Consider the following 11955-nt stretch of genomic DNA (forward strand, 5'->3'; position numbering starts at 1 on the left):
AGTCGTGTGTGTGTACCGGTCGTGTGTGTGTGTGTACCAGTCGTGTGTGTGTGTGTGTGTGTGTAACAGTCGTGTGTGTGTGTAACAGTTGTGTGTGTGTACCAGTCGTGTGTGTGTGTAACAGTTGTGTGTGTGTACCGGTCGTGTGTGTGTGTGTACCAGTCGTGTGTGTGTGTAACAGTCGTGTGTGTGTACCAGTCGTGTGTGTGTGTAACAGTCGTGTGTGTGTGTACCAGTCGTGTGTGTGTGTGAAACAGTCGTGTGTGTGAAACAGTCGTGTGTGTGTGTGTAACAGTCGTGTGTGTGTAACAGTCGTGTGTGTGTGTGTAACAGTCGTGTGTGTGTACCAGTCGTGTGTGTGTACCAGTCGTGTGTGTGTGTAACAGTCGTGTGTGTGTACCAGTCGTGTGTGTGTGTGTGTGTAACAGTCGTGTGTGTGTACCAGTCGTGTGTGTGGTGTGTGTAACAGTCGTGTGTGTGTACCAGTCGTGTGTGTGGTGTGTGTAACAGTCGTGTGTGTGTACCAGTCGTGTGTGTGTGTAACAGTCGTGTGTGTGTACCAGTCGTGTGTGTGTGAAACAGTCGTGTGTGTGTAACAGTCGTGTGTGTGTGTGTAACAGTCGTGTGTGTACCAGTCGTGTGTGTGTGTGTAACAGTCGTGTGTGTGTACCAGTCGTGTGTGTGTGTGTGTGTGTGTGTAACAGTCGTGTGTGTGTACCAGTCGTGTGTGTGTGTGTGTAACAGTCGTGTGTGTGTGTGTGTGTAACAGTCGTGTGTGTGTGTGTGTAACAGTCGTGTGTGTGTAACAGTTGTGTGTGTGTGTAACAGTCGTGTGTGTGTAACAGTCGTGTGTGTGTGTGTAACAGTCGTGTGTGTGTACCAGTCGTGTGTGTGGTGTGTGTAACAGTCGTGTGTGTGTGTACCAGTCGTGTGTGTGTACCAGTCGTGTGTGTGTGAAACAGTCGTGTGTGTGTGTGTGTAACAGTCGTGTGTGTGTACCAGTCGTGTGTGTGTAACAGTCGTGTGTGTGTAACAGTCGTGTGTGTGTGTGTAACAGTCGTGTGTGTGTGTGTAACAGTCGTGTGTGTGTGTGTAACAGTCGTGTGTGTGTACCAGTCGTGTGTGTGGTGTGTGTAACAGTCGTGTGTGTGTACCAGTCGTGTGTGTGTGTAACAGTCGTGTGTGTGTAACAGTCGTGTGTGTGTGTAACAGTCGTGTGTGTGTAACAGTCGTGTGTGTGTAACAGTTGTGTGTGTGTAACAGTTGTGTGTGTGTGTAACAGTCGTGTGTGTGTACCAGTCGTGTGTGTGGTGTGTGTAACAGTCGTGTGTGTGTACCAGTCGTGTGTGTGGTGTGTGTAACAGTCGTGTGTGTGTACCAGTCGTGTGTGTGTGTAACAGTCGTGTGTGTGTACCAGTCGTGTGTGTGTGAAACAGTCGTGTGTGTGTAACAGTCGTGTGTGTGTGTGTAACAGTCGTGTGTGTGTACCAGTCGTGTGTGTGTGTGTGTAACAGTCGTGTGTGTGTGTGTGTGTGTGTAACAGTCGTGTGTGTGTGTGTGTGTGTGTAACAGTCGTGTGTGTGTGTGTGTAACAGTCGTGTGTGTGTAACAGTTGTGTGTGTGTAACAGTCGTGTGTGTGTGTGCAACAGTCGTGTGTGTGTACCAGTCGTGTGTGTGTGTGTGTGTAACAGTCGTGTGTGTGTACCAGTCGTGTGTGTGTGTGTGTGTGTGTGTGTAACAGTCGTGTGTGTGTGTGTGTGTGTAACAGTCGTGTGTGTGTGTGTGTAACAGTCGTGTGTGTGTAACAGTTGTGTGTGTGTGTGTAACAGTCGTGTGTGTGTAACAGTCGTGTGTGTGTGTGTAACAGTCGTGTGTGTACGTAAGTCGTGTGTGTGTACCAGTCGTGTGTGTGTGTGTGTGTAACAGTCGTGTGTGTGTACCAGTCGTGTTTGTGTGTGTGTGTGTGTAACAGTCGTGTGTGTGTGTAACAGTCGTGTGTGTGTGTAACAGTCGTGTGTGTGTGTGTAACAGTCGTGTGTGTGAAACAGTCGTGTGTGTGAAACAGTCGTGTGTGTGTAACAGTCGTGTGTGTAACAGTCGTGTGTGTGTGTGCAACAGTCGTGTGTGTGTAACAGTCGTGTGTGTGTGTGTAACAGTCGTGTGTGTGTGTAACAGTCGTGTGTGTGTGTAACAGTCGTGTGTGTGTAACAGTCGTGTGTGTGTGTAACAGTCGTGTGTGTGTGTAACAGTCGTGTGTGTAACAGTCGTGTGTGTGTAACAGTTGTGTGTGTGTGTAACAGTCGTGTGTGTGTGTAACAGTCGTGTGTGTGTGTAACAGTCGTGTGTGTGTGTGTAACAGTCGTGTGTGTGTGTGTAACAGTCGTGTGTGTGTGTACCAGTCGTGTGTGAGTGTGTGTGTGTGTAACAGTCGTGTGTGTGTGTAACAGTCGTGTGTGTGAAACAGTCGTGTGTGTGTGTAACAGTCGTGTGTGTGTAATAGTTGTGTGTATGTGTAACAGTCGTGTGTGTGTGTAACAGTCGTGTGTGTGTGTAACAGTCGTGTGTGTGTGTGTACCAGTCGTGTGTGTGTGTAACAGTCGTGTGTGTGTAACAGTCGTGTGTGTGTGTGTGTGTGTGTAACAGTCGTGTGTGTGTGTACCGGTCGTGTGTGTGTGTGTGTGTGTGTGTGTAACAGTCGTGTGTGTGTGTGTGAAACAGTCGTGTGTGTGTAACAGTCGTGTGTGTGTAACAGTCGTGTGTGTGTAATAGTTGTGTGTATGTGTAACAGTCGTGTGTGTGTGTAACAGTCGTGTGTGTGTGTGTACCAGTCGTGTGTGTGTGTAACAGTCGTGTGTGTGTAACAGTCGTGTGTGTGTGTGTGTGTGTGTGTGTGTAACAGTCGTGTGTGTGTGTGTGTAACAGTCGTGTGTGTGTGTACCGGTCGTGTGTGTGTGTGTGTGTGTGTAACAGTCGTGTGTGTGTGTGAAACAGTCGTGTGTGTGTAACAGTCGTGTGTGTGTGTGTAACAGTCGTGTGTGTGTGTGAAACAGTCGTGTGTGTGTAACAGTCGTGTGTGTGTGTGTAACAGTCGTGTGTGTGTGTGTACCAGTCGTGTGTGAGTGTGTGTGTGTGTAACAGTCGTGTGTGTGTGTAACAGTCGTGTGTGTGAAACAGTCGTGTGTGTGTAACAGTCGTGTGTGTGTGTGTAACAGTCGTGTGTGTGTGTACCAGTCGTGTGTGAGTGTGTGTGTGTGTAACAGTCGTGTGTGTGTGTAACAGTCGTGTGTGTGAAACAGTCGTGTGTGTGTGTAACAGTCGTGTGTGTGTGTAACAGTCGTGTGTGTGTAATAGTTGTGTGTATGTGTAACAGTCGTGTGTGTGTGTAACAGTCGTGTGTGTGTGTAACAGTCGTGTGTGTGAAACAGTCGTGTGTGTGTAACAGTCGTGTGTGTGTGTGTAACAGTCGTGTGTGTGTGTACCAGTCGTGTGTGAGTGTGTGTGTGTGTAACAGTCGTGTGTGTGTGTAACAGTCGTGTGTGTGAAACAGTCGTGTGTGTGTGTAACAGTCGTGTGTGTGTGTAACAGTCGTGTGTGTGTAATAGTTGTGTGTATGTGTAACAGTCGTGTGTGTGTGTAACAGTCGTGTGTGTGTGTGTACCAGTCGTGTGTGTGTGTGTGTGTGTGTGTGTGTGTAACAGTCGTGTGTGTGTGTAACAGTCGTGTGTGTGTGTAACAGTCGTGTGTGTGTAACAGTCGTGTGTGTGTGTGTGTGTGTAACAGTCGTGTGTGTGTGTAACAGTCGTGTGTGTGTGTACCGGTCGTGTGTGTGTGTGTGTGTGTGTGTGTGTGTGTGTGTAACAGTCGTGTGTGTGAAACAGTCGTGTGTGTGTGTGTACCGGTCGTGTGTGTGTGTGTGTGTGTGTGTAACAGTCGTGTGTGTGAAACAGTCGTGTGTGTGTGTGTACCGGTCGTGTGTGTGTGTGTGTGTGTGTGTAACAGTCGTGTGTGTGAAACAGTCGTGTGTGTGTGTAACAGTCGTGTGTGTAACAGTCGTGTGTGTGTAACAGTCGTGTGTGTGTGTAACAGTCGTGTGTGTGTAATAGTTGTGTGTATGTGTAACAGTCGTGTGTGTGTGTAACAGTCGTGTGTGTGTGTGTACCAGTCGTGTGTGTGTGTGTGTGTGTGTGTGTGTAACAGTCGTGTGTGTGTGTAACAGTCGTGTGTGTGTGTAACAGTCGTGTGTGTGTAACATTCGTGTGTGTGTGTGTGTGTGTAACAGTCGTGTGTGTGTGTACCGGTCGTGTGTGTGTGTGTGTGTGTGTGTGTGTGTGTGTGTGTGTGTGTAACAGTCGTGTGTGTGAAACAGTCGTGTGTGTGTGTGTACCGGTCGTGTGTGTGTGTGTGTGTGTGTGTAACAGTCGTGTGTGTGAAACAGTCGTGTGTGTGTGTGTACCGGTCGTGTGTGTGTGTGTGTGTGTGTGTAACAGTCGTGTGTGTGAAACAGTCGTGTGTGTGTGTAACAGTCGTGTGTGTAACAGTCGTGTGTGTGTAACAGTCGTGTGTGTGTGTACCGGTCGTGTGTGTGTGTGTGTAACAGTCGTGTGTGTGTGTACCGGTCGTGTGTGTGTGTGTGTGTGTGTGTACCGGTCGTGTGTGTGTGTAACAGTCGTGTGTGTGTGTAACAGTCGTGTGTGTGTGTGTGTGTGTGTAACAGTCGTGTGTGTGTGTACCGGTCGTGTGTGTGTGTGTGTGTGTGTGTGTGTGTGTGTGTGTAACAGTCGTGTGTGTGTGTACCGGTCGTGTGTGTGTGTGTGTGTGTGTGTGTGTGTAACAGTCGTGTGTGTGAAACAGTCGTGTGTGTGTGTAACAGTCGTGTGTGTGTGAAACAGTCGTGTGTGTGTAACAGTCGTGTGTGTGTGTGTGTAACAGTCGTGTGTGTGTGTGTGTGTGTGTAACAGTCGTGTGTGTGTGTACCGGTCGTGTGTGTGTGTGTGTGTGTGTGTGTGTGTGTGTAACAGTCGTGTGTGTGTGTACCGGTCGTGTGTGTGTGTGTGTGTGTGTGTGTGTGTGTAACAGTCGTGTGTGTGTGTGTAACAGTCGTGTGTGTGTGTGTAACAGTCGTGTGTGTGTGTGTGTGTGTGTGTGTGTGTAACAGTCGTGTGTGTGTGTACCGGTCGTGTGTGTGTGTGTGTGTGTGTGTGTGTGTGTGTGTGTGTGTGTAACAGTCGTGTGTGTGTGTGTACCAGTCGTGTGTGTGTGTGTGTGTAACAGTCGTGTGTGTGAAACAGTCGTGTGTGTGTGTAACAGTCGTGTGTGTGTGTGTAACAGTCGTGTGTGTGTGTAACAGTCGTGTGTGTGTGAAACAGTCGTGTGTGTGTGTAACAGTCGTGTGTGTGTGTAACAGTCGTGTGTGTGTAACAGTCGTGTGTGTGTAACAGTCGTGTGTGTGGTGTGTGTAACAGTCGTGTGTGTGTAACAGTCGTGTGTGTGTAACAGTCGTGTGTGTGTGTAACAGTCGTGTGTGTGTAACAGTCGTGTGTGTGTAACAGTCGTGTGTGTGTAACAGTCGTGTGTGTGTAACAGTCGTGTGTGTGTAACAGTCGTGTGTGTGTGTAACAGTCGTGTGTGTGTGAAACAGTCGTGTGTGTGTAACAGTCGTGTGTGTGTGTAACAGTCGTGTGTGTGTGTAACAGTCGTGTGTGTGTGTAACAGTCGTGTGTGTGTGTAACAGTCGTGTGTGTGTAACAGTCGTGTGTGTGTAACAGTCGTGTGTGTGTGTGTGTAACAGTCGTGTGTGTGTAACAGTCGTGTGTGTGCTCTCACCGGTCGCAGCGCAGCTCTGACGGCCAGCTGATCCCGAAGGTGTGCATGTCTCTGCTACAGTCGGACTGCACGCGCTCACACCGCTCTCGGCACGGGCGCAGCACACGCGTGTGATCCCGGCACTCAGGAACGAAGGCTTGGCACAGGAACAGATGCACATCTGGAGAACAGCGCAGGCTGGCCAGCGGCATGAAGAGCTACAGAGAGAAGAACAACAAGAGAGAGAAAGATTGGACAAAAACAGACCAAGTAACTGGTGATATTATCTCTGAAATGTCAGTTAGCCAATTTCAAGGGATACTGCGCAAAAAAGCAGATAATTCTGTAATCATTTACTCTCCCAGATGTCGCTGGTCGTGGTAGTGCTCCAGCGGGCACACACACACACACACACACACACACACACACACACACACACCTTCATCTTAAGCGCAGCAATGTCCTGGTCGTAGTGCTCCAGCTCACACACACACACACCCACACACACACACACACACACACACACACACACACCTTCATCTTCAGCGCAGCGATGTCCTGGTCGTAGTGCTCCAACACACACACACACACACACACACACTCATCTTCAGCGCAGCGATGTCCTGGTCGTAGTGCTCCAACACACACACACACACACACACACACTCATCTTCAGCGCAGCGATGTCCTGGTCGTAGTGCTCCAGCTCACACACACACACACACCTTCATCTTCAGCGCAGCGATGTCCTGGTCGTAGTGCTCCAGCACACACACACACACACACACACACACACACACACACACACACACACACCTTCATCTTCAGCGGAGCGATGTCCTGGTCGTAGTGCTCCAGCTCACACACACACACACACACACACACCTTCATCTTCAGCGCAGCGATGTCCTGGTCGTAGTGCTCCAGCACACACACACACACACCTTCATCTTCAGCGCAGCGATGTCCTGGTCGTAGTGCTCCAGCTCACACACACACACACACACACACACACACACCTTCATCTTCAGCGCAGCGATGTCCTGGTCGTAGTGCTCCAGCACACACACACACACACCTTCATCTTCAGCGCAGCGATGTCCTGGTCGTAGTGCTCCAGCACACACACACACACACACACACACACACACACACACACACACACACACACCTTCATCTTCAGCGGAGCGATGTCCTGGTCGTAGTGCTCCAGCTCACACACACACACACACGCACACACACACACCTTCATCTTCAGCGCAGCGATGTCCTGGTCGTAGTGCTCCAGCTCACACACACACACACACACACACACACCTTCATCTTCAGCGCAGCGATGTCCTGGTCGTAGTGCTCCAGCTCACACACACACACACACACACACACACACACACATTCATCTTCAGCGCAGCGATGTCCTGGTCGTAGTGCTCCAGCACACACACACACACACACACACACCTTCATCTTCAGCGCAGCGATGTCCTGGTCGTAGTGCTCCAGCTCACACACACACACACACACACCTTCATCTTCAGCGCAGCGATGTCCTGGTCGTAGTGCTCCAGCTCACACACACACACACACACACCTTCATCTTCAGTGCAGCGATGTCCTGGTCGTAGTGCTCCAACACACACACACACACACGCGCACACACACACACACATACACATTCATCTTCAGCGCAGCGATGTCCTGGTCGTAGTGCTCCAGCACACACACACACACACACACACACACACACACACACACACACACACACACACACACACACCTTCATCTTCAGCGCAGCGATGTCCTGGTCGTAGTGCTCCAGCTCGCTCACACACACACACACACACACACACACACACACACACACACACACACACACTCATCTTCAGCGCAGCGATGTCCTGGTCGTAGTGCTCCAGCACACACACACACACGCACACACACACACACACACACACACCTTCATCTTCAGCGCAGCGATGTCCTGGTCGTAGTGCTCCAGCTCACACACACACACACACACACACACACACACACACACACACACACACACCTTCATCTTCAGCGCAGCGATGTCCTGGTCGTAGTGCTCCAGCTCACACACACACACACACACACACACACACACCTTCATCTTCAGCGCAGCGATGTCCTGGTCGTAGTGCTCCAGCTCACACACACACACACACACACACACACCTTCATCTTCAGCGCAGCGATGTCCTGGTCGTAGTGCTCCAGCTCTCACACACACACATACACACACACACACACACACACACACACACACACACACACACACCTTCATTTTCAGCGCAGCGATGTCCTGGTCGTAGTGCTCCAACACACACACACACACACCTTCATCTTCAGCGCAGCGATGTCCTGGTCGTAGTGCTCCAGCTCACACACACACACACACACACACACACACACACACACACACACACACACACACACACACACACACACCTTCATCTTCAGCGCAGCGATGTCCTGGTCGTAGTGCTCCAGCTCTCTCTCACACACACACACACACACACCTTCATCTTCAGCGCAGCGATGTCCTGGTCGTAGTGCTCCAGCTCTCTCACACACACACACACACACACACACACACACACACACACACACACACACACACACACCTTCATCTTCAGCGCAGCGATGTCCTGGTCGTAGTGCTCCAGCTCTCTCACACACACACACACACACACACACACACACACACACACACCTTCATCTTCAGCGCAGCGATGTCCTGGTCGTAGTGCTCCAGCTCTCACACACACACACACACACACACACACACACCTTCATCTTCAGCGCAGCGATGTCCTGGTCGTAGTGCTCCAGCTCTCTCACACACACACACACACACACACACCTTCATCTTCAGCGCAGCGATGTCCTGGTCGTAGTGCTCCAGCTCTCACACACACACACACACACACACACACACACCTTCATCTTCAGCGCAGCGATGTCCTGGTCGTAGTGCTCCAGCACACACACACACACACACACACACACACACACACACACCTTCATCTTCAGCGGAGCGATGTCCTGGTCGTAGTGCTCCAGCTCTCACACACACACACACACACACACACACACACACACACCTTCATCTTCAGCGCAGCGATGTCCTGGTCGTAGTGCTCCAGCTCTCTCACACACACACACACACACACCTTCATCTTCAGCGCAGCGATGTCCTGGTCGTAGTGCTCCAGCTCTCTCACACACACACACACACACACACACACACACACACACCTTCATCTTCAGCGGAGCGATGTCCTGGTCGTAGTGCTCCAGCTCTCTCACACACACACACACACACACACACACACACACACACACACCTTCATCTTCAGCGCAGCGATGTCCTGGTCGTAGTGCTCCAGCTCTCTCACACACACACACACACACACACACACACACACACACACCTTCATCTTCAGCGCAGCGATGTCCTGGTCGTAGTGCTCCAGCTCTCACACACACACACACACACACACACACACACCTTCATCTTCAGCGCAGCGATGTCCTGGTCGTAGTGCTCCAGCTCTCTCACACACACACACACACACACCTTCATCTTCAGCGCAGCGATGTCCTGGTCGTAGTGCTCCAGCTCTCACACACACACACACACACACACACACACACCTTCATCTTCAGCGCAGCGATGTCCTGGTCGTAGTGCTCCAGCACACACACACACACACACACACACACACACACACACACCTTCATCTTCAGCGGAGCGATGTCCTGGTCGTAGTGCTCCAGCTCTCACACACACACACACACACACACACACACACACACACACACCTTCATCTTCAGCGCAGCGATGTCCTGGTCGTAGTGCTCCAGCTCTCTCACACACACACACACACACACCTTCATCTTCAGCGCAGCGATGTCCTGGTCGTAGTGCTCCAGCTCTCTCACACACACACACACACACACACACACACACACACACACCTTCATCTTCAGCGCAGCGATGTCCTGGTCGTAGTGCTCCAGCTCTCACACACACACACACACACACACACACACACACACCTTCATCTTCAGCGCAGCGATGTCCTGGTCGTAGTGCTCCAGCTCTCTCACACACACACACACACACACACACACACACACACACACACACACACACACACACACACCTTCATCTTCAGCGCAGCGATGTCCTGGTCGTAGTGCTCCAGCTCTCTCACACACACACACACACACACACACACACACACACACACACACACACCTTCATCTTCAGCGCAGCGATGTCCTGGTCGTAGTGCTCCAGCTCACACACACACACACACACACACACACACACACACACACCTTCATCTTCAGCGGAGCGATGTCCTGGTCGTAGTGCTCCAGCACACACACACACACACACACACACACACACACCTTCATCTTCAGCGCAGCGATGTCCTGGTCGTAGTGCTCCAGCACACACACACACACACACACACACACACACACACACCTTCATCTTCAGCGCAGCGATGTCCTGGTCGTAGTGCTCCAGCACACACACACACACACACACACACACACACACACACACACACACACACCTTCATCTTCAGCGGAGCGATGTCCTGGTCGTAGTGCTCCAGCTCACACACACACACACACACACACACCTTCATCTTCAGCGCAGCGATGTCCTGGTCGTAGTGCTCCAGCACACACACACACACACCTTCATCTTCAGCGCAGCGATGTCCTGGTCGTAGTGCTCCAGCTCACACACACACACACACACACACACACACACCTTCATCTTCAGCGCAGCGATGTCCTGGTCGTAGTGCTCCAGCACACACACACACACACCTTCATCTTCAGCGCAGCGATGTCCTGGTCGTAGTGCTCCAGCACACACACACACACACACACACACACACACACACACACACACACACACACCTTCATCTTCAGCGGAGCGATGTCCTGGTCGTAGTGCTCCAGCTCACACACACACACACACGCACACACACACACCTTCATCTTCAGCGCAGCGATGTCCTGGTCGTAGTGCTCCAGCTCACACACACACACACACACACACACACCTTCATCTTCAGCGCAGCGATGTCCTGGTCGTAGTGCTCCAGCTCACACACACACACACACACACACACACACACATTCATCTTCAGCGCAGCGATGTCCTGGTCGTAGTGCTCCAGCACACACACACACACACACACACACACCTTCATCTTCAGCGCAGCGATGTCCTGGTCGTAGTGCTCCAGCTCACACACACACACACACACACCTTCATCTTCAGCGCAGCGATGTCCTGGTCGTAGTGCTCCAGCTCACACACACACACACACACACCTTCATCTTCAGTGCAGCGATGTCCTGGTCGTAGTGCTCCAACACACACACACACACACGCGCACACACACACACACATACACATTCATCTTCAGCGCAGCGATGTCCTGGTCGTAGTGCTCCAGCACACACACACACACACACACACACACACACACACACACACACACACACACACACACACACACACACACCTTCATCTTCAGCGCAGCGATGTCCTGGTCGTAGTGCTCCAGCTCGCTCACACACACACACACACACACACACACACACACACACACACACACACACACACTCATCTTCAGCGCAGCGATGTCCTGGTCGTAGTGCTCCAGCACACACACACACACGCACACACACACACACACACACACACCTTCATCTTCAGCGCAGCGATGTCCTGGTCGTAGTGCTCCAGCTCACACACACACACACACACACACACACACACACACACACACACACACACACCTTCATCTTCAGCGCAGCGATGTCCTGGTCGTAGTGCTCCAGCTCACACACACACACACACACACACACACACACCTTCATCTTCAGCGCAGCGATGTCCTGGTCGTAGTGCTCCAGCTCACACACACACACACACACACACACACCTTCATCTTCAGCGCAGCGATGTCCTGGTCGTAGTGCTCCAGCTCTCACACACACACATACACACACACACACACACACACACACACACACACACACACACACCTTCATTTTCAGCGCAGCGATGTCCTGGTCGTAGTGCTCCAACA

General features: G+C 51.4%; 1 protein-coding gene across 1 annotated transcript in view; it reads right to left on the minus strand.

Annotated features, from left to right (window-relative positions):
• Positions 1 to 11955, minus strand: part of fzd6 (frizzled class receptor 6) — a 31631-nt gene that overhangs the window by 5946 nt on the left and 13730 nt on the right. Inside the window, exon 3 of the mRNA XM_079583436.1 lies at positions 5825 to 6021. Coding sequence (XP_079439562.1) covers positions 5825 to 6021 — 197 coding nt within the window. The remainder of the gene's footprint in view (positions 1 to 5824; positions 6022 to 11955) is intronic.

This window comes from Phoxinus phoxinus (assembly GCF_949152265.1).
Source record: "Phoxinus phoxinus genome assembly, chromosome: 16".
NCBI classification, from domain to species: Eukaryota; Metazoa; Chordata; class Actinopteri; order Cypriniformes; family Leuciscidae; genus Phoxinus; species Phoxinus phoxinus.